Source organism: Manis pentadactyla, chromosome 2 (genome assembly GCF_030020395.1).
Source record: "Manis pentadactyla isolate mManPen7 chromosome 2, mManPen7.hap1, whole genome shotgun sequence".
NCBI classification, from domain to species: domain Eukaryota; kingdom Metazoa; phylum Chordata; class Mammalia; order Pholidota; family Manidae; genus Manis; species Manis pentadactyla.
Window position 1 is genome coordinate 201,021,988 of NC_080020.1, and position 24,011 is coordinate 201,045,998.

The window sequence follows — 24,011 nt, forward strand, 5'->3', positions numbered from 1 at the left end:
GATCACTATTTCATTCCCTTCTGTGACTGAATAATATTCCCTTGTATGGATATACCACATTTTTTAATCCATTCATTGGTTGATGGATATCTTGGTTATTTCCACTTATTGGATATTATTAATGATTCTGCTGTGAATATTCATGTACAAGTTTTTGTGTGGGCATGTCTTTTATTTCTCTTATGTATATGCATAGGAGTGGGAGAAACTTCAAGATTGCTTGCCAGAGTGGCTGCATCATTTTGAGTTCTCACCAACAGTGTATGAGTTTCTGTTTCTTCACCTGTTCACCTAAACTTATTATCTTTTTAATTATAGTTTTCCTAGTGGGTCTGAAGTGGAATCTTACTGTGGTTTTGGTTTACATTTTCCTGATGGTTAATGATGCTAAATATCTTCATGTGCTTTTTATTCATTTGTGTATCTTCTCTGGAGAAATATCTATTCAGATTCTATGTACATGTTTTAATTGAGTTGTCTTTTTATTATTTCATTTTAAGAGTTCTTTATGTATTCTAGACACAAGCCCCTTCTCAGATACAGGATTTGCAAATATTTTCTCCAATTACGTGAATTGTCTATTCACTTTCTTAATGATGTCCTTTGAAATACAAAATTTTTCAGTTGTGGTGAAATCTAACTTTCTTTGCTTGTGCTTATGATGTCATATTTAAGAAACCATAGCCTAATCCATAGTCACAAAGCTTTACTCCCTCCTATGTTTTCTTCTATGAGTTTTAGCTACTTGTCTCCTCTGTGCTATACCACCTTCCCCAAGAGCTACCTACGTTATGTGTGCTGAACATAATGCCCTTTAATCCCCTTCTCCCTCCCTCCCCACCTACACTCCCCTACTCCTTCCGTTTGATAACTGCTAGTCCCGTCTCCATGTCTGTGAGTCTGCTGCTGCTTTGTTCCTTCAGTTTTGCTTTGTTATACTCCACAAATGAGTGAAATCATTTGGTACTTGTCCTTCTCCGCCTGGCTTATTTCACTGAGCATAATACCCTCTAGCTCCATCCATGTTGTTGCAAATGATAGAATTTGTTTTCTTCTTATAGCGGAATAATATTCCATTGCAAACAACATATTCTTAAGACACACTTGTTGCCTGGTCACTTGCTTTCCTGTTTCCTTGATGGCTAGCAAGCCTGTGTGAACCAGGCTGGCCTTCAAGGTTAGGTGAAAAATTCCTCTCCCTACTCTTCAGACTCCCCTTCAAAAGGCATTTGGCCAAGAGATCATGGCTGTTCTGCTTGAGCTGTCTTAGTCCAGGTCAAAAGTAGTAAAAGAGGGAACTTGGTGGGGTGCACCTGGCCCCTCAAGCATAAGATCTAAATCCAACTATTCTTCCCCCCAGAACCCCACCACCATCAGTTTTCCTTCCCCTTACCTCCTCCTCTTCAGGGTCAAGTGGTTTGGATGGTTATAATTCTCTCTAGATCCACTTCTAGCCAAATCACACCAGCTCTCCTCTTGTGTCCTCTGTCATTTCCTGTCACTCTGGTGCCATATCCTAAGCATGATTCATGGCAAAATGGTGTGGGATAGGGGATATCTATCCTGTCAGGTGGGCAGGTGAGGCAGTCTGGCCTCTCTGGTCCCTCCCTGTGTTCTTTTTGGACCTAACAGGAGTGTTACCTGAACTGCAGACACTGATTTTGCTAGTGGATGAAATGTTGTTTTGCCCTGTGGAGCTCTCAGTTCTTGCCTTAAGGAGACCAAAAACGGGTGGGGGGGGGGGGGGGGGCGCGGGAAAACGTAGGTAGATTTTCCTGAAAAAAAAGAAAAAGATACAAAAAGAAGGTAGATTTTTCTGAAATGCTTCAAGATAAGCTGATCTGCTGCTGGTGCCACAATACCAAGGGCTCAGAGCTTTGACCTTTTTTCAAAATATGTCCCCCAGCTGGGCACTTTTTTAATGAATAAAAGTAATAAAACTGGGGTGCTGGGAGTGTCTGTCCAGTGCCTCCCTGCAGGGTGGAGAGCAGCCTATGCATTGAGGTAGACCTACTCAGTGCCAAATATGGGAATGTGGACTTGTTACCCAACCTCAGTGAGCACAGCTTTCTCATTTATTAAATAAAGATAACCTCCCTCATGGTGGCAGGAGCAAAAGGGTTCAATAGAAGGAAAGTGTTCATTATTACCAACAATAATATCCATTAACCATTTATTGGATGCTTTCTTTATGGCAGTCCCCATGTTATGTTTAAATTAAATCAAGTGAGGTAAAGGAAAAAAATGTCATGATCTCCAGAGCCATAAACTGGAGTGTTTTGAGCAGGTGCTATGTGTCTAATCCTTTGCTGATTTTCATATGTATTTTCAATTCTTTGAGGTTCAAAAGATACCAGTTAAATTCTAAACCAGTTGAGAAATATGGAGAGGAGTCAAGTAGAGATAAAAATACAGACTTTTACTATAAAGGCAGGACCAACATATGGCTGAGACCTATAGCTAAATGTATCTTCACCCCCTCCTCCTTCCCCACCTCCATCCTCTTTTTCTGTTTCCCAGTTTAAATCCTGGCTCCAGGTTGAAGAGCCAGCAGCATGGGGAGTTAGGGGCACTGTGAGGCCAGTCTCCTGGGTGTTGATTTGGGCTCTGAGGATGGCAACATGAGTCCTTTGGCTGCATCCATGAGTCAAGGCTATGCTCTGTGGGTAGCCCTGCACCTGCTTAAGGGTCACCAATCCTGCTTATCTCACTATATAAACCTATGGGTCTGGAATGTTGGTGCTAATTCTCCAAATCTGTGCTTTTCATGCACAATGAAACTTGTTGCAAATCTGATTTCTTTGTAGCCACTTAAAGTTCTATGACTATACAAGTGGGTTACTCTATCTGACCCTTAAATTCCTCATCTGTGGGATGGTAATACCCAACCATGTTGGGTGTGTTGGAGGATGTTGGAGGACTGGAGAGAAAATACTTAGTTAGGGCCTGGCACATAATAGGCCCTCAGTGGCGCCATCCCACTAAGCCTGGTTCAAAACCCTGGGGTACTCAGCCTTCCAGTCTGGACTCTGAGGCTTCTCCTAGTCTGCTGAGCACATTGCTTTTGGGACCAAATGATGAGGGCCATGTCTGTGTGCTAGAATTGGAGATGTGGACTTGAGAAAGATGAAGTCTCAACAGAATTGGGTCATTGAAAGACTGGCTTGGTGCACAGATAGATCTCCAGAGAGGTTCACTGTCTTTGCAGGGGGAGTTTAGTCCCATGTTTCAGATCACCTCCAGGTTGTGGGTGGGAGGGGCAGGGTTGTTAGCAGAAGTGTCAACTCCCGAGCCCCCTTTCAAACCCATATTTAGGATGTCTGAGGCAAAAAGGTGAAGTAAATGATGGTTTCTCCAAGCCACCTACTTCCTCTTTCTGCACCCCATTCTATTCTTTCAGCTCCTCCCCCAGCCAGCTAGGAGGACAAGTGTCTAAAAAGTGAACTCTAAGACAGAGGGCAGCAAAACAGCCAAATCCAACCCACCACCTGTTGTTGTACGGCATGTTTTTACATTTTTAAATATTTGGGGGAAAAACACATGAGGATTATTTTGGGACATGAGAAAATTATATGAGGTTCAAATTTTATTGGAACATACATAAAGTTTTATTGGAACACAGCCACAACCATTTGTTTACGTATGGTCGTGGCTGCTTTCATCAGAGTTGAATAGTTGTGACAGAGGCCTGAAGACCTGCAAAATCTAAAATATATACTCTCTTTCCCTTTAAGAAAAAGTTTGCTCATGCTCTGTTCTGAAATGTTAGAGACTTAATATATTATGTGGCCAAAAAAATGTACTTTCAGAGAAATGGGACAAACCAATGGAATTTGGGCATTGTGGCAAGCCTTCAAAGGAAATAGCTTTCCTGATATCCTTCCAATTACACTAGACAGGCTGAGGGGAGATAAATGTCTAGTCCTGTGAGTTTGCATCTGTCCACACTGGAATAGGAGGCATGGAAATGGTGGTGTTCAGGCCTATGATGCATTCTAGCTGTGTAGACAGCAGGCCTCAGGAGTGTATTAGTAACCTTTAGTGAGCCTCTCCTATCAGCTTCCCTGCCAGGCTGGTGGCAGTGATTTTACCTGAGGCCCTTCACATTCCCAGAGTTCTGCAGAGCATCCCTGGGCTGGCCCCAAGCAGCACATTCATTGTTTGCCTCTCTCTTGTTTCCACAGAATTTGCCTTCTGCCAGGTAGATGCCTCGATCGCGCTGACTCTGGCCCTGGCTGTGCTCTGTGACCTGCTCAAGCAGTGGGACCAGCTTGAACCTGGACTCCCAGTCCTGCTGGGATGGCTGTTGGGAGAGGATGATGACCTCACAGCCCATGTGGAGAGCACACATCAGGTAATCCTAGGGTTTCAGGGCAGTAGAGGCAGGGTTAGAGTGTCCTAAACCCACTGGTTGTAACTCTTACAGGCTTACTTGTGCCTAATGTACCTTCTGAAAGTGTGCTTCTGAATGCTCAAATACAGAGCAGTAACTGATTGGCAAAGTCTCCACATGACCATGGCAGCCTGCTGGGAGTGCTGGGGCAGCTTTTAGAGTTCCAGTGGTAAGTCTTCAGATCAGTGGGGGAGAAGACTATGAAAGAGACCCCTTTGTTTCCAAAGCTGGTGAATATGGCCTGCCCCCTACACTCTCCAGATGCCTAACTAAATCCAACAGGTGCTTGCAATCCACACGGGGAATGCCCCTTGATTGCCTGGCCCTCGTGGCCAAGCAGGCTGGTGTTCCTGAGCTCCAAATGAAGGTAACAGTTGGTAAGACAGTTCTCAGCAGGTCACTGCTGCCAGGCCACTGCACAGACAGCAGACTGAATTGTACACTTGCTTGACCTTGCTACAGCTAGATGTGGCCTCCCAGAAAGGAGCTTATACGTTCATCTAGAGCCCTGATTTTTGCAACTGTCGCCCAGGGGACTCCTCCAGATCTCCTGGAGGCCAGAAGGGATTACAGTTGCAGCCCCGCAGGACTATATATTTGCATACTTTAAAAGCTCTGGCTTCCAATCAGCCTGAAAGTAGGTACTAAATGAGATTCTTTCCTGTGGAACCACTGACAAGTCTTAGCATACTCACAACAATGGGGACATATTAAGAAAAAATCAGATAGTTTAGGCAATCACAAAGGTTTGAGAGACTAGCAAGAACTAGGGCAAGGTTAGAGAAGGTTCATCATCTACACAAGGCCACTCCTTCAAGACTGAGAGAGGTAGCTGCTTTGCCTAATACATAGAAACAAACACAGTCAAGCAAAAGGAGGAAACAAAGAAATATGTTCCAAACAAAAGAACACAAAACCTCAGAGTAAAAGACCTTAATGATAGAGAGATAAGTGATCTACCTGATGAATAATTCAAAATAATGGTCATAGAGATGTTCACTGAGTTCAGTAAAAGAATGGATGAACACAGTGAGAATGTCAACAGAGACAGAAAATATAAGTACCAAACGGAAGTCACAGAGCTGACAAATAACTAACTGAAAATACACTAGAGGGGTTCAGCAGTAGACTGGATGAAGCAGAAGAACAAATCAGTGTGAGCTGGAAGACAAATCAATAAAACTCACCCTGACAGAGAAGCAAAAAGAAAAGAAGAATTAAAAAAAGATAAGTGGAGTAGCTTTCACATTATTATAAGGTCCCAGAAGAAGAAAGAGAAAGGAGCAGAAAACTTAGGTGCAGAAATAATGGCTGAAAAATTCCCTAACCTAGGGAAGAAAACAGACACCCAGGTAGTTCCAACTAAGGTGAACCCAAAGAAATCTACACCAAGACATATTATAATTAAAATGTCAAAAGTTAAAGATAGAAGAATCTTAAAAATATATATATATATAAAGATTCAGAAAATTTAGTAAGAAATAAAATCTCACAACAAAGTGAAAAAAAAAAGAATCTTAACAGCAACAAGAGAAAAACAATTGTTCCAAACAAGGGAAACTACATAAGACTATAGGTGGATTTTGCAGCAGAAACCTCGCAGGCCAGAAGGGACTGGCATGACATATTAAAAGTGTTGAAAAGAAAATAGTTCCAACTAAGAATATTGTACCTGGCAAGATTATCATTCAGAATTAAAGGAGAGATGAAGAGTTTTTCAGACAAGCAGGATCTAAAGGAATTCATCACTACCAAATCAGCCTTACAAGAAATGTTAAGGTAGTTCTTTAATCTGAAAAAAAAAATCACACTCATTAATTACATGTAAACATATGAAAGTAAAAATCTCACTGGAAAAGTTAAGTAAAGGTAGTGGATTAATCACTTATAAAGCTAGTATGAAGGTTAAAAGGAAATGATAGTAAAATTAAAACTATAATAATTAGTTAAGATACAAATAAAAAGATGAAAAATGTAACATGAAAAACAAAACATTGGTTGGGAATAGTAAGAACAGTTTTAGAATATATTCAAATTTAAGATGCTACCAACTTAAAATAGGCCATAATATACATAGGATGATATATATGTGGACTTCACAATAACCACAAACCAAAAATTCATAGTAAAAACACAAAAGAAAATGAGACAGGAATCTAAACACAACACTAAAGAAAGTCATCAAACCAGAAAGGAGGAAAGAAAGAGAAGAAAGGACAGAGAAAAACTATAAAAACAATCAGAACACAATTAACAAAATACCTATAAACATTATTTTAAATGTAAATGAACTAAATTCTCCATCAAAACATATATAGAGAGGCTTTATTGGATTAAAAAAACAAGACTCATCTATATACTGCCTACAAGAGATTCACTTCAGAAATAAGAACACACACAGACTGAAAATACAGAGAGGAAAAAAGTGTTCCATGCAATTGGAAGTGAAAAAGCAGCTTTATACCTATCAGACAAAATAGACTATAAAACAAAGACAGTAATAAAGGACAAAGAATGGTACTGCATAATGATAAAGAGGTCAATCCAGCAAGATGATATAACATTTATAAATATATATGCACCCAACATAGAAGTACCAAGATTTATAAAGCAGATATTAACAGACACAAAGGGAAAAATTGACAGCAATACAATAATAGTGGGGGAAATTTAACACCCCAATTATATCAATGGATAAATCATCCAGACAGAAAATCAATAAGGAAGCATCAGCCTTAACACATTAAGACCAGATGGACTTAATAAACAGAACATTCCATCCAAAAGCGGCAGAATACACATTCTTCTCAAGTGCACATGGAACATTCTCCACAATAGATCACATGTTAGGCCAAAAAACAAGTCTCAATAAATTCAAGAAGATTGAAATCAAGCATCTTTTCCAACCACATGGTATGAAACTAGAAATCAATTACAATAAAAAAGCTGGAAAAACTACAAATATATGGAGATTAAACATGTTACTGAACAACTACTGGGTCATAGAAGAAATAAAAAAATTCCCAGAGACAAATGAAAACAGAAATAAAACATACTGAAATTTATGGGATGTAGCAAAAATGGTTCTAAGAGGAAAGTTCCTAGCAATACGGGCCTATGTCAAGAAACATGAGCAATCTAAAATAAACAATTTTAACTCTATTCCTAAAGGAACTAGAAGAAGGACAAATGAAAGCCAAATTTAGTAAAAGGAAGGAAATAATAAAGATCAGAGTGAAAATAAATAGATTTTAAATGGACAATAGAAAAAACATCAATGAAATTAAGAGCAGTTTCTTTGAAAAAATAAGCAAAATAGACAAACCTTTAGCAAGACTCACCAAGAAAAAAGTGAGAGCTCAAATAAATAAAATTATAAATGAAAGAGAAATTACAACCAATAGCACATAAATACAAAGGATCACAAGAGTCTACTGCGAACAATAATACATGAACAAAGTGGACAACCTAGAAGAAATGGAAAGTAAATGCCTAAAATTTATAGATTTCCAAGACCAAGTATGAAGAAACAGAAATTTTAAATAAACTAATTATTAATAAGGAAATTGAATCAGAAACAAAACCCTCCCAACAAACAAAATTCCAGGACCATATAGCTTCACTGGTGAATTCTACCAAATATTCAAGGAGGATGTAATACCTGTCTTTTTCAAATTCTTCCAAAAAATTGAAGAGGAGGGAATGCTTCCAAATGTATTTGATAAGGCCAGCATTACCCTAATACCAAAACCAGACAAGGACACCACAAAAAAATTAAATTGCAGGCCAGTATTTCTGATGAACATAGATCTAAAAATCCTCAACATAGCAAACCAAATTCAACAATTCATTAAAAGGGTCATATACCATGATCAATTAGGATTTATTCAAAAGATATAAGGATGCTTCAGCATCTGCAAATAAATCAGTGTGATATACCACATTAACAAAGTGAAAGATAAAAATGATATATTCATCTCAATAGATGAAAAAAAAAGCATTTGACAAAATTCAACATCCATTTACGATAAAAACTTTCAACAGCATGCAAGGATGGCCACTCCACCCACCTTTATTCAACACAGTATTGGAAGTCCTAGCCACAGCAATTAGGCAAGAAAAAGAAGTAAAAGGCATACAAATTGGAAAGGAAGAAGTAAAACTCATTTGCAGATGGCATGACACTTTATATAGAAAAACCCTAAAAATTCCACCAAAAAACTGTTAGAACTAATAAGTTCAGTAAAATTGTAGGATACAAAATTAATATACAAAAATATGTTGAGTTTCTATATACTAATAATGAACAAAAAGAGAAATCAAGAAAACAGTCCCATTGACAATCCATCAAAAAGAATAAAATGCCTACAAATAAATTTAACCAAGGAGATGAAAGAGCTGTACACTAAAAATTATAAAACACTGATGAAAGAAATTGAAGAAGGTACAAATAAATAGAAGGACATTCTGTGCTCATAGATTAGAAAAATTAATATTGTTAAAATGTCCAACTATATTCTGTAGTATGTCCAAAGCAATCTACAGATTCAGTTCAATCCCTATTAAAATTCCAGTATCATTTTTCACTGAACTAAAATAAATGATTATAAAATATATATGGAACCCCAAAAGATTCCAAATAGCCAAAACAGTCTTGAGAAAAAAGAACAAACCCAGAGGTATCACACTCCCTGATTTCAAACTATACTATAAAGCGTTAGTAATCAAAAGAGTATGGGTTTGGCACAAAAACAGACACACAGAAGAATGGAACAGAATAAAGAACCCAGAAATAAACCCATGTATATACATGGGCAGTTAATTTTCAACAGAGGATGCAAGAATATACAAGGGAAAAGGGACAGTCTTTTCAATGGTGTTAGGAAAACTGGACAGCTACAGGCGAAAGAATGAAACTGGATCGCTGTCTGACACCATATACAAAAATTAACTCAAAATGGATTAAAGAGTTGAATGTAAGACGCAAAACCATAAAACTCCTAGAAGAAAACATAGGCAGTACATCCCTTGACATTGCTTCTTAGTGATATTTTTGTGAATCTGACTCCAAAGGCAAGAGAAACAAAAAGCAAAAAATCAACAAGCGGGACCACATCAAACTAAAAAGCTTCCGCATAGTTAAGGAAGCCACCAACAAAACAAAAACCTACTGAATGGGAGAAATTTGCAACTCACATATCGAATGAGGTACTAATATCCAAAATATACAAGGAACTCATACAACTCAATAATAGAAAAGTATAAAGTCTGATTTAGAGAGGCGGAGCCAACATGGCGGCGTGAGTAGGACAGTGGGAATCTCCTCCCAAAAACATATATACTTTTGAAAATACAACAAACACAACTAGCCCTAAAAGAGAGACCAGAAGACGCAGGACAGTGGCCAGACTGCAGCTACACCAGCGAGAACCCAGCGACTGGTGAAAGGGGTAAGATACAAGCCCCGGCCCGGCGGGACCCGAGCGCCCCTCCCCCCAGCTCCCGGAGGGAGAACAATAGGCAGAGCGGGAGGGAGACGGAGCCCAGGACTGCTGAACACCCAGCCCCAGCCATCCGGGCCAGAGCGCAGACACAGTACATGCCCAGGGGGCCCTGGATACTGGGGGAACAGGGAGTAAGACCTCTGAGCGGGTGCCGAAGCTGATGCCCCTGTGACAAAGAAAAGCGGGGGCTTTTTGAAAGTCTTAAAGGGACAGGGACTTAACAGCTTGACGGAAACAACCCAGGTCACAGTACAGCAGCTGGAAATTACAGGGAAAACCGGGTGCACTAACCCCCTGGGCAACAGCTCTGAGACCCCTCACGGAGGCAAACAGTCAAGCAGCCCCCCCATCCATTACCCCACCGGGCGCTGGGAAAGCAGAGAAGCAGCCTGAGACAAATTCCGCCCACAGAAAGGGAAATTTCTCCCTTCCGGCCAGGCAAGACACAAAGACCCACTCTACACGCAATTACCCAACACAAGCCACTAGGGGTCGCAGTTGTCCCAGTAAAGAAAGGCCAGTAGCAAGTGAAAATTTTGGCCCTCCCAGCTGACAGTCAATAGCACCTGTCAACATGAAAAGGCAAAAAAATATGATCCAGACAAGACTAACCCAGACAGCTTCGGCATCTGCTACATCTTCCCCTGAGAAGGAATCTGGGGAGATAGATTTAGCCAGTCTACCTGAAAAAGAATTCAAAACAAAAGTCATAACCATGCTGATGGACTTGCAGAGAAATATGCAAGAACTAAGGAAGGAGAATTCAGAAATAAAACAAGCTCTGGAAGGACTTCAAAACAGAATGGACGAGATGCAAGAGACCATTAATGGACTAGAAAACAGAGAACAGGAACGCAGAGAAGCTGATGCAGAGAGAGATAAAAGGATCTCCAGGAATGAAAGAATTTTAAGAGAGCTGAGTGATCAATCTAAAAGGAATAATATAAGAATCATAGGCATTCCAGAAGAAGTAGAGAGAGAAAAGGGGATAGAAAATGTCTTTGAAGAAATAATTGCTGAAAATTTCCCCAAACTAGGGGAAGAAATGGCCTCTCAGACCACAGAGGTACACAGAACTCCCATGACAAGGGATCCAAGGAGGGCAACACCAAGTCACATAATAATTAAAATGGCAAAGATCAAAGACAAGGACAAAGTATTACAAGCAGCCAGAGAGAAATAAAAGGTTACCTACAAAGGAAAACCCATCAGGATATCATCAGACTTCTCAACAGAAACCCTACAGGCCAGAAGAGAATGGCATGATATACTTAATGAAATGAAACAGAAGGGCCTCGAACCAAGACTACTGTATCCAGCACGAATTTAATTTAAATATGAAGGAGGGATTAAACAATTCCCAGACAAGCAAAAGTTGAGGGAATTTGCCTCCCACAAACCACCTCTACAGGGCATCCTACAGGGACTGCTCTAGATGGGAGCACTCCTAAAAAGAGCACACAACAAAACACCCAACATATGAAGAAGGGAGGAGGAGGAATAAGAAGGGAGAGAAATAAAGAATCATTAGACTGTGTTTATAATAGCTCAACAAGCGAGTTAAGTTAGACAGTAAGATAGTAAAGAAGCTAACCCTAAACCTTTGGTAACCACAAACTTAAAGCCTGCAATGGCAATAAATTCATACCTTTCAATAATCACCCTAAATGTAAATGGACTGAATGCACCAATCAAAAGACACAGAGTAATAGACTGGATAAAAAAGCAAGATCCATCCATATGCTGCTTACAAGAGACTCACCTCAAACCCAAAGACGCGCACAGACTTAAAGTCAAGGGATGGAAAAAGATATTTCAAGCAAACAACAGAGAGAAGAAAGCAGGTGTTGCAATTCTGGTATCAGACAAAACAGACTTCAAAATAAAGAAAGTAACAAAAGACAAAGAAGGACATTACATAATGATAAAGGGCTCAGTCCATCAAGAGGATATAACCATTATAAATATATATGCACCCAATACAGGAGCACCAACATACCTGAAACAAATATTAATAGAACTAAAGGAGGAAATAGAATGCAATGCATTCATTCTAGGAGACTTCAACACACCACTCACTCCAAAGGACAGATCCACCAGACAGAAAATAAGTAAGGACACAGAGACACTGAACAACACATTAGAACAGATGGACCTAATAGACATCTACAGAACTCTACATCCAAAAGCAACAGGATACACATTCTTCTCAAGTGCACATGGAACATTCTCCAGAATAGACCACATACTAGGACACAAAAAGAGCCTCAGAAAATTCCAAAAGATTGAAACCCTATCAACCAGCTTTTCAGACCACAAAGGCATTAAACTAGAAATAAACTGTTCAAAGAAAGCAAAAAGGCTCACAAACACATGGAGGCTAAACAACACGCTCCTAAATAATCAATGGATCAATGACCAAATCAAAATGGAGATCCAGCAATATATGGAAACAAATGACAACAACAACACTAAGCCCCAACTTCTGTGGGACACACAGCAAAAGCAGTCTTAAGAGGAAAGTATATAGCAATCCAAGCATATTTAAAAAAGGAAGAGCAATCCCAAATGAATGGTCTAATGTCACAACTATCGAAATTGGAAAAAGAAGAACAAATGAGGCCTAAGGTCAGCAGAAGGAGGGACATAATAAAGATCAGAGAAGAAATAAATAAAATTGAGAAGAATAAAACAATAGCAAAAATCAATGAAACCAAGAGCTGGTTCTTCGAGAAAATAAACAAAATAGATAAGCCTCTAGCCAGATTTATTAAGAGGAAAAGAGAGTCAACACAAATCAACAGTATCAGAAATGAGAAAGGAAAAATTACGACGGACCCCGCAGAAATACAAAGAATTATTAGAGACTACTATGAAAACCTATATGCTAACAAGCTGGGAAACCTAGGAGAAATGGACAACTTCCTAGAAAAATACAACCTTCCAAGACTGACCCAAAAAGAAACAGAAAATCTAAACAGACCAATTACCAGCAACGAAATTGAAGCGGTAATCAAAAAACTACCAAAGAACAAAACCCCTGGGCCAGATGGATTTACCTCGGAATTTTATCAGACATACAGGGAAGACATAATACCCATTCTCCTTAAAGTTTTCCAAGAAATAGAAGAGGAGGGGATACTCCCAAACTCATTCTGTGAAGCTAACATCACCCTAATACCAAAACCAGGCAAAGACACCACCAAAAAAGAAAACTACAGACCAATATCCCTGATGAACGTAGACAGAAAAATACTCAACAAAATATTAGCAAACCGAATTCAAAAATACATCAAAACCATCGTACACCATGACCAAGTGGGATTCATCCCAGGGATGCAAGGATGGCACAACATTCGAAAGTCCATCAATATCATCCACCACATCAACAAAAAGAAAGACAAAAACCACATGATCATCTCCATAGATGCTGAAAAAGCATTTGACAAAGTTCAACATCCATTCATGATAAAAACTCTCAGCAAAATGGGAATAGAGGGCAAGTACCTCAACATAATAAAGGCCATCTATGAAAAACCCACAGCCAACATTATATTGAATAGCGAGAAGCTGAAAGCATTTCCGCTGAGATCGGGAACTAGACAGGGATGCCCACTCTCCCCACTGTTATTTAACATAGTACTGGAGGTCCTAGCCACGGCAATCAGACAAAACAAAAAAATACAAGGAATCCAGATTGGCAAAGAAGAAGTCGAACTGTCACTATTTGCAGATGACATGATACTGTACATAAAAAACCCTAAAGACTCCACCCCAGAACTACTAGAACTGATATCGGAATACAGCAAAGTTGCAGGATACAAAATCAACACACAGAAATCTGTGGCTTTCCTATATACCAACAATGAACCAACAGAAAGAGAAATCAGGAAAACAACTCCATTCACAATTGCATCCAAAAAATAAAATACCTAGGAATAAACCTAACCAAAGAAGTGAAAGACTTATATTCTGAAAACTACAAGTCACTCTTAAAAGAAATTAAAGGGGACACTAACAGATGGAAATGCATCCCATGCTCATGGCTAGGAAGAATTAATATCGTCAAAATGGCCATCCTGCCCAAAGCAATATACAGATTTGATGCAATCCCTATGAAACTACCAGCAACATTCTTCAATGAACTGGAACAAATAATTCAAAAATTCATATGGAACCACCAAAGACCCCGAATAGCCAAAGCAATCCTGAGAAAGAAGAATAAAGTAGGGGGGATCTCACTCCCCAACTTCAAGCTCTATTATAAAGCCATAGTAATCAAGACAATTTGGTACTGGCACAAGAGCAGAGCCACAGACCAATGGAACAGACTAGACAATCCAGACATTAACCCAGACATATATGGTCAATTAATATTTGATAAAGGAGCCATGGACATACAATGGCGAAATGACAGTCTCTTCAACAGATGGTGCTGGCAAAACTGGACAGCTACATGTAGGAGAATGAAACTGGACCATTGTCTAACCCCATATACAAAAGTAAACTCAAAATGGATCAAAGACCTGAATGTAAGTCATGAAACCATTAAACTCCTGGAAAAAACATAGGCAAAAACCTCTTAGACATAAACATGAGTGACCTCTTCTTGAACATATCTCCCCGGGCAAGGAAAACAACAGCAAAAATGAACAAGTGGGACTATATTAAGCTGAAAAGCTTCTGTACAGCAAAAGACACCATCAATAGAACAAAAAGGAACCCTACAGTATGGGAGAATATATTTGAAAATGACACATCCGATAAAGGCTTGACGTCCAGAATATATAAAGAGCTCACACGCCTCAACAAACAAAAAACAAATAACCCAATTAAAAAATGGGCAAAGGAACTGAACAGACGGTTCTCCAAAAAAGAAATACAGATGGCCAACAGACACATGAAAAGATGCTCCACATCGCTAATTATCAGAGAAATGCAAATTAAAACTACAATGAGGTATCACCTCACACCAGTAAGGATGGCTGCCATCCAAAAGACAAACAACAACAAATGTTGGCGAGGCTGTGGAGAAAGGGGAACCCTCCTACACTGCTGGTGGGAATGTAAGTTAGTTCAACCATTGTGGAAAGCAGTATGGAGGTACATCAAAATGCTCAAAACAGACATACCATTTGACCCAGGAATTGCACTCCTAGGAATTAACCCTAAGAATGCAGCAATCAAGTATGAGAAAGACCAATGTACCCCTATGTTTATCGCAGCACTATTTACAATAGCCAAGAATTGGAAGCAACCTAAATGTCCATCGATAGATGAATGGATAAAGAAGATGTGGTACATATACACAATGGAATACTACTCAGCCTTAAGAAAAGGGCAAATCCAACCATTTGCAGCAACATGGGTGGAGCTGGAGGGTATTATGCTCAGTGAAACAAGCCAAGCAGAGAAAGAGAAACACCAAATGATTTCACTCATCTGTGGAATATAAGAACAAAGGAAAAACTGAAGGAACAAAACAGCAACAGAATCACAGAACTCAAGAATGGACTAACAGGTACCAAAGGGAAAGGGACTGGGGAGGATGGGTGGGTAGGGAGGGATAAGGGGGGGCAGAAAAAGAGGGGTATTAAGATTAGCATCCATAGCGGGGTGGGAGAAAGGGGAGGGCTGTACAACACAGAGAAGACAAGTAGTGATTCTACAACAGGTTGCTACGCTGATGGACAGTGACTGTAAAGGAGTATATAGGGGGGACCTGGTATAGGGGAGAGCCTAGTAAACAAAGTATTCGTCATGTAAGTGTAGATTAATGATTAAAAAAAAAAAAAAAAGCAGTTCCTATGTGGTGACCTCTAATGAGTTCTACACAATGATATAAAGGGCATATAAAAGTGTAGGCAAAGGGTCTGTTTGTGTTTATACAGAGGATCAAAGCCTAATTTGGCTACCCCTAAAATGAACTAAGATACGATATGAAAAAGAACTTCCAACATCAGCACTCTCGGGAAGACTCATGACAGAAGATGATCAGCAAAAAAAAAAAAAACTCCAACAAAGATCCACGCACTGTCACAGGTGTAGATGCACTCATCCCACCAGTTCCTGGACTTGCCATGGGAATGATGAAGGAGATATCTAAGCTGACCTGTGCATACAGTAAAACAAAAATTGGACTGGATCTATACTGTTGGAACTCAACCAAGAATTAGGATAAGTGCAAATTGTAGCACTCCAAAATCTTACAACCACAGACTATTTATCTTTAAAAGAACATATGGGATGTGAACAGTCCCCAGGAATGGGTTGTTCTAGTTTATCTGAATTCTCTCAGACTGTTCAAGTTCAGTTGGACAATATCCACCATATCATAGATAAGTTTTCACAAATGCCTAAGGTGCCTAACTGGTTTTCTTGGTTTCACTGGAGATGGCTGGTAATTACAGGTATGCTTTGGTTAGGTAACTATATTCCTATTATGTTAATGTGTGTGCACAATTTAATTAGTAGTTTAAAACCTATCCATGCTGAAGTTACTCTACAAGAAGATATGTCAAAGAAATAATCAATCTTCCCATGTTTTCTTCCGTCTGCTACTTCTATAGCTTTTCTTCTTCCTACCTAATCACAACCTTTAAATAGAACTCGTGCCACATGTCAAATTTACCGAGTATCATAATTCTCCCAAGTGGTAAAGACACCTCAAGACAAATGCTGGGCATAGAAGCCACAGGGCATAAATATGCAAAGAAGTAAAAAGCTAACCTTTTCAAACAATAAGGCTTCTCTCTCACTTACCAACTTAACATTTCCCTGTATGGCCCCGGAAGATGACTGGTTAGCCAGAGACGGGTAAGATTCCTCAAGGGAGGAACAACCTAAGACAGGCACAGTCGCAGGGGGCCATCTGGTGAGAAAATGGGGAGCAGCAGAGGTAAGGCTTAGAACCTCCCCCCTCATGTTCTGAGAGAAATCTTCTGCATCCGTGGATGTTTATTGCCCTCGTCTAGCTTGGATTAACACATAGTCTACAGGCACACACCTGATCATCTACATTTGCTCTCTTACAACACTAAACTCTGTTTTCTACCTTTATCTCGTATCTACCTACCACTTCAGCATTTTTTAAAAAATAATAATAATAGAGAAATGTGGTATCCACATATAAATCAAGTTTAAAAATCAAATGAATATTCATATTTGAACTGACTGTGTATAGTTCATAATCCATGAACAAAACCGAAAGCTTCTGTGATGACTGCCCTTGTACTGTTCACCATGTAACTTATTCACTATGTAAGAATTTGTACTCCATGTAAGAATTTGTTCGTTATGCATCAGAAGATTGGAGACTGATGAAAATTAGGCTTGGGGTGGATTAATGATTGTGCATTGAGTATTGACCCCCCTATACAGAAATTTATTGTGGTTAACAACTATTTGATCAATAAATATGAGAGATGCCCTCACAAAAAAAAAATATATATATATATATATATATATAAACACACTTCCAATTGTAAAATAAATAAGTAACCGGGATGTAATGTATAGCATAAGGAATATAGTCAAAATATTGTAACAACTTGGTATGGTGATACCTGGTACCTAGAATTATCATGTATATAAATGTTGAATCACTGTGTTGTACACCTGAAACTAATGTAATGCAATACTGTTGTCAACTACCCTTCAATAAAAAAAAAAAAAAAATTATGAAACCAGTATAGTTTTAAGCCCGCCATATACCTTCCACACTGATAAGAAAGGTAAAGAACTCATTTGGAGAAAACTGTCCTAGACAAACGGATAGAAGTTCTCTCCCATCTGAAGTCAAATGTTGAGGGCTTTAAGGAACTACTCAGGAACTGGCAAGTGTTCCCTGGAATTCAGTGAAAGACATGCTTGTCTGGTGACAGCAGAGAGAGATTGAGAGATCAAGACAGAGAGCCTCATGGGAAAGAGCAGACCCTCTGCCCAGGGGAGGACAAGGGCTTTGCTCCTGGAGGGCCAGGGACCACACAAATGAACCAGCTGTCAGTCATCTCAAAAGGGATTATGTCCAGAAAGGCAAATGACTGAGCAGAGATCAGAAACCCAGGGGCTGAAGGAGGTGGGAAGCCCCTGCAGGGGGAGGTGGAATGTCAGGGAATGTTTGGGGCCAGCCAGAAGGGAGCAGCCAGCCGAGGTGGTAAATCTTGTGTCAAAGGAACTATAGTTGAAAGCTCCAAGCCTGCAGGTCTCCAAGAAGAACTACAGAAGGGCCCCAGACGAGAAGGCAGCAGCAGTTGTGTGACTGCTATGCCAAAGGCTGACGCAGCCAGACAGAGGCACCAACTCCACAGGATGTGCCCTTGCCCCAGTCATCTCACCTCCGGCTGGGCTCCAGAGGGGTCTGAGACAGGAGCGCAGCCTCAAGGAGCCTGGCGCATGGAGACCAGAGGTCAAACTGCAGGCCCTCGTTGGGGAGGGCTCAAACTGGCTGGATACAAATATGGAGTTTATAAATTCAAGTAGATGGGACTTCTAAATTACTGTCAAGGTTGTTCTTGTTCTTTAAAGGAGTAATAAGGGCTGTAGACCTGCCCAGGAACTTGTCCAGGGCCAGAATTCCAGCACCTGGGTTTGGAGGGGTAGAAAAAGAAATAGCAGAATCATACCTATCTAGTCTACTTCTTAAATCCATTACCTGACACTTACTGCTTCTCTTTTAAATCCTTTGCCTCATTTATAAATGAGAAATTTCAAATGAGAATGTAATCTCTCTTCTCTAGGTGTATTCTTCCCTGCTCCTTGGGTTCCAATGAATCTCCTTGCATCACAGGAAATATTAAATTTAAATAAAAAGATAATTTAAAAATTAAGTTCATTAAAATGAGTTCTTATTCTTCCAAGTGGTAAAGATACCTCAAGACAAATGCTGGGCATAGAAGCTACAGGGCATAAATATGCAAAGAAAAAAAAAAAGCTAACCATTTCAAACAATAAGGCTTCTCTCTCACTTACCAACTTTACATTTCCCTGTATGGCCCCAGAAGATGACTGGTTAGCCAGAGACGGGTAAGATTCCTCAAGGGAGGAACAACCTAAGACAGGCACAGTCGCAGGGGGGCTATCAGGTGAGAAATTGGGGATCAACAGAGGTGAGGCTTAGAACCTCACCCCCCCCATTCTGAGAGAAATCTTCTGCATACGTGGATGTTTTATTGTCCTTGTCTAGCTTGGATTAACACATAGTCTACAGGCACACACCTGATCATCTACATTTGCTCTCTTACAACACTAAACTATGTTTTCTACCTTTATCTTGTATCTACCTACCACTTCAGCATTTTATTAAAAATCATAATAATAAAGAGAGAAATGTGGTATCCACATATAAATCAAGTATAAAAACCAAATGAGTATTCATATTTGAACTGACTGTTTAGAGTTCATAATGCATGAGCAAAACCGAAAGTTTCTGTGATGACTGCCCTTGTACTGTTCACCATGTAACTTATTCATTATGTAAGAATTTGTTCTCCATGTAAGAACTTGTTTGTTATGCCTCAGAAGATTGGAGACTGACGAAAATTAGGCTTGGGGTGGATTAATGATTGTGCATTGAGCATTGACTCCCCTATACAGAATTTTATTGTCGTTAACAACCATTTGATCAATAAATATGAGAGATGCCCTCACAAAAAAAAAAGGACAGACTTCCAATGGTAAAATAAATAAGTAACCGGGATGTAATGTATAGCATAAGGAATATAGTAAAAATATTGTAACAACTTGGTAGGGTGATAGCTGGTACCTAGAATTATCATGTATATAAATGTTGAATCACTGTGTTGTACACTTGAAACCAATGTAATGTAATACTGTGCGTCAACTACCCTTCAATAAAAAATAATTATCTAAAAATTAAAAATAAATAAATAAATGAAATGAAAAAATAAATAAATAAATAAAGTCTGATTTACACATGGGCAGAGGCTCTGAATAGACATTATTCCAAAGAAGACATACAGATGGCAACAGGCATATGAAAAGATGCTCAACATCACTAATCAGGGAAATACAACAATGAGACATCACTGAACACCTATCAGAATGATTATTATCAAAAAGACAAGAAACAGCAAGTGTTGGTGAGGATATGGAGAAAAGGCAACCTTTGTACACTGTTGGTGGGAATGTAAATTGGTGCAGACACTATGGAAAACAGTATAGAGGTTCCTCAAAAAATTAAAAATAGAACTACCAAATGATCAAGCAATTCCACTACTGGGTATCTTACCTAAAAAGATACCCTAAAGAAAAACACTAATTCAAAAAGACATATACACCCCTATGTTCATTGCAGCATTACTTGCAATAGCTAAGATACAGAAGCGACTTTAAGTGCCTATTAGTAGGTATATGGATAAAGATGTGAGAGATGTGTGTGTGTGTGTGTGTGTGAGTGAATACACACACACACACACAAATCTCAATGGACTGCTACTCAGCCATAGAAAAGAGTAAAATCTTGCCATTTGCAACAACATGGATGGACCTTAGTGTATTATAGTAAATAAAGCAAGGCAGACAGAGAAAGACAAATCCCACAATTTCACTTACATGTGGAATCTTCAAAAACAAGAACAAAAACAAAACAAAACAAAATCTGGACTAACAGATACAGAGAACAGTTGGTGGTTGCCAGAGGGGAGGGGGACTGAGGCGGTACAAAATGGGTGAAAGGGATCAAGAAGTAAAACTTCCCTTATATAATAAATGTCATGGAGATTAATGTCCAGCATTGAGAATACAGTCTGTTGTATTGTATTAACTTCATAGGGTGACAGATTGTAACTAGACTTATTGTGGTAATCATTTTGCAGTGTATACAGATGTTGCTTCACTGTGTTGTGCACCTGAAACTAAATCATGTCAGTTTTACCTCAATTTATAAAAATAGAAAGAGACCCTTTGGAAGTTGAGAGTTTAATTATGGTGACTGCTTATTGGTCAGCATTGGAGTAGCTAGGAGCCCCCACAGTTAGGACTGAAGGTGAAACATTTACAGAGAAGCAGGGTCCTTCCAAGGTTATTTACTGCTAAAAGAAAACTATTAGCCTCCTCAGGTAGGGGAGGCAAATGAGGTAGGGATACTGAGGACCAAGACAAGTAGCAAAAGTATCTTGAGAAAGGAAAGCCATATCCACCAGTGTCTGACTCAGCTGGCCTTCTTGGCATCCCTAGCAGGCCAAGAGTTCAAAAAGCAGCCTGTTTATGGGAAATTTGGAGACAAGATAAAGTGTCTGTGATAAAATGACCTTGAAAATCCCCAGCATTATAGAACTTTGGTTTCATACGCAGAGAGTACTGTCTCGTATTTGGTAATTCTTTGTTCTTTGTACTGCTGCTGAGATTGCCCTTCCTCCCTTCTCTCTCATATCTGGTTGCATCGTTAGGTCTAGGGCCCATTCCCATGTTTTGGTCCCCTTTTCAGCACCAGGCCCCCTAAACGTCTTGGCTTGGAACCGCAAACATATCTTTATCAAAGGTCATGTTAAGTCTGAGGAAGAAAATTCCTCTTTGGTGGAGAAGTATACCAACTAAAAATAGAGGTGACCTTCAGGTTCCAAGTGGTGTGTACATGTGGATGTTAGCTGGCAAGAGTGGGCCTTCTGCCAGGTGGGGGAGAGGACATACCTCTTCTGCATCTGGCAGGACACTGGTCTAGACTGGCTTGTCACTATCCCCTGTAAGGCTGACTTTGGGCTTTTTCGTTTGATTTAGGTGGAAGGAGACTACCTGTTTGAAAAAGCAGAAGTCAACTTTTGGGCTGAGACCCTAATCTTCGTGAAATACCTCTACAAGCACATTTTCGGTCTCCTCTCCAAGTCCAGCTGGCATCCCCTCAGCCCTGAGAGGCTCCATCATTTTCAAAGAACAGCGTCAAAGCAGTACCGTCTCATTTCGCAGCTCTTCAGAGAGCTGCCACCAACTGCTGAGTTTTTGAAGACAGTGGATTTCATGAGACTGCGCATTCAAGAGGAAAGGACTTTGGCTTGCCTGAGGCTGCTGGCCTTTCTGGAAGGAAAGGAAGGGGCAGACATCCTAGCTGTCAGGGCTTCCGACTCTCCTACAGAAGTCAATCAGTTAACTCTTCAGAGAACAGAAGCGGCATTTTGAAGAAAGACAACTTTTGGGGATAGAGTAGGGGTGGGTTATTCCCCAACTAAATCTACAGGAAACATTGGACATAAGTTGAAATATTTCCTCCCCTTCATGAGTCTGGTTTTCTGTGAGTCTAGTCTTCTGTCCCTTCCTACAGAGGAATTTTTCTTCAGCTCACTCATGCAAGGCAGCCCGGTTTATTGCAGCTACTGTAGGAAGTGAGGCTACCACACTGAATATTTACTCTGTTTCCAGGTGCAGGCCACCTGTGGGCCTGAATGAGCCTTTTTCTTCCCGCAGGATCTCTAATACCCAGGCATAGCTGGCCTGCATTTTCTGTGATTCAACTATACAGAATAGTGTTTGAACACGTGATTTTCCCCCACTTTTTTTGGCTGGACATAGGAGCTGGAGTAGCCGGCAAGCAGCCCATTTGGTCAGAATTCCAAATTTAATTCCATTTTAGCTAAGGCAGAAATGTTCCAAATGTTGGATCCTGGGAGAATTAGGATCAACTTCACACAAATAGTTTTGTTTTTTGCTATCTTCTTGTTAAGTCCTGCAGTGTCCTACACATGCCATTGTAATTATTAAGAAGCCATTGAAGGGTCCTATCTCTTAAAAAAGTATTTGTGCTAATGCTAGGAAACCTGATTTTTGTTACCCAGTTAAAGCATCAACTCTTGGCTGTTAGAAGGAAACTGGGGCAACAAGAGCCAGAATAAATGATTTATTTGATACCTCCACTGTTTACTATCATTTTCTTGGTGGCAATAACAAGAAGATTCTCAGTTAAGATACCAGAAAGCACATTTATCCATTTCAGTGATTTAATCTGGAAACCTTGAGGGCCCTCTGCCTTTCCAAGCCCAGCCCAGCCCTCTTCCTCAGACACCCAGCAGGTGTCACTCTTGCATACATTTTGCTGCCGGTCCTGTTTCTCATTGACTTGCTATTTTTTATTTATAATTTCAGAGTTAAGTATTACCCACACACAATTATCTTGAAATTCATAGCTTGTAGCCTCATCCACATTCATCATCCTAGTTATCTGAAAAAGCCTTTTCAGCAGTAATATATAAACTTGGTCTAGCTTTTAGGGTCTATAAATATTTTTAAATACTTCTCAGGTATGCAGTCACTTAGACTTATTTTATTGATGTTTGAGGGTCTTTAGGGGCAGTTTAGAAGAGAGAGCATTTTATATGGTCATTTCTTATTTCAGAAAGACATATTTCAAATATAATTTGTTTCTCTTTGAAAGAAAACCACCCAACACTAAAAACACAGCAGTACTGCAAGCATAAAGGGCTCTGTAGGAAGAGCAGGAAGAAAGTTTAACTTAGTATCCAGAGCTGTGTCCTAAAGAGAACAGGAAATTCCCTGGGTGGTTTTGCATCATTCAGCTCAAAATGTGGTTTTTTTGTGATCCTGAATTAATTACCTGGTTAGGCATCTGTGTAGCCCACACTTAATGGAAAACTGCCAGCCTAACATTTATTTATTCTTGTTCTGAGAAGACCTGGCCAGTGAGAAGTCAGGGAATTATTGGCGTAGTGTGGTGATAACCATGATAGAATCATGAAATTGGCCCCAGCAAAGTCTAGCTCATTGTAGAATTCCTGCCTTGCTTTTTCTCCATTTAAAATAAAATAAAAACAGTTGCATAATAATAAAAATATTTTATACCAGCAGGTACTCTGTACCAAAATGTGTACCATAGCATGTTTACATGTTAATCTCCAGAATCCTCACCAGGTCTGCAGAGTGGGTGTTCTCATAGCTATTGACTGGGCATTACCAGATTTTGATTCTGGCTGGCTGTGGCTTGCCTGGGACGACAGGATAGACAGATGTTTCCACTGGTTTTGTATCTGAAATCTTGTTACTGACCTCCAATAGCAGTAGCTGGGGAGCTGGCTGTCTCACACTTTGCAGATGCATTCCCAGGGGAAACTCAGAATACCCTGTCAGGGCCACCCTCAAACTCTTGTGGT

At 39.8% G+C, this 24,011-nt stretch overlaps 1 protein-coding gene across 6 annotated transcripts in view; it reads left to right on the top strand.

Annotated features, from left to right (window-relative positions):
- The window catches only part of THADA (THADA armadillo repeat containing), a 362,728-nt gene extending 339,974 nt beyond the window's left edge, over window positions 1–22,754 (top strand). For all 6 annotated transcript variants that reach the window (XM_036925595.2, XM_036925596.2, XM_057497255.1 and 3 more), the window contains 2 exons: window positions 4,185–4,354; window positions 21,634–22,754. In XM_036925595.2, coding sequence (XP_036781490.2) covers window positions 4,185–4,354; window positions 21,634–22,029 — 566 coding nt within the window. In that variant the 3' untranslated portion in view covers window positions 22,030–22,754. The remainder of the gene's footprint in view (window positions 1–4,184; window positions 4,355–21,633) is intronic.
- Window positions 22,755–24,011: the final 1,257 nt, after the last annotated feature.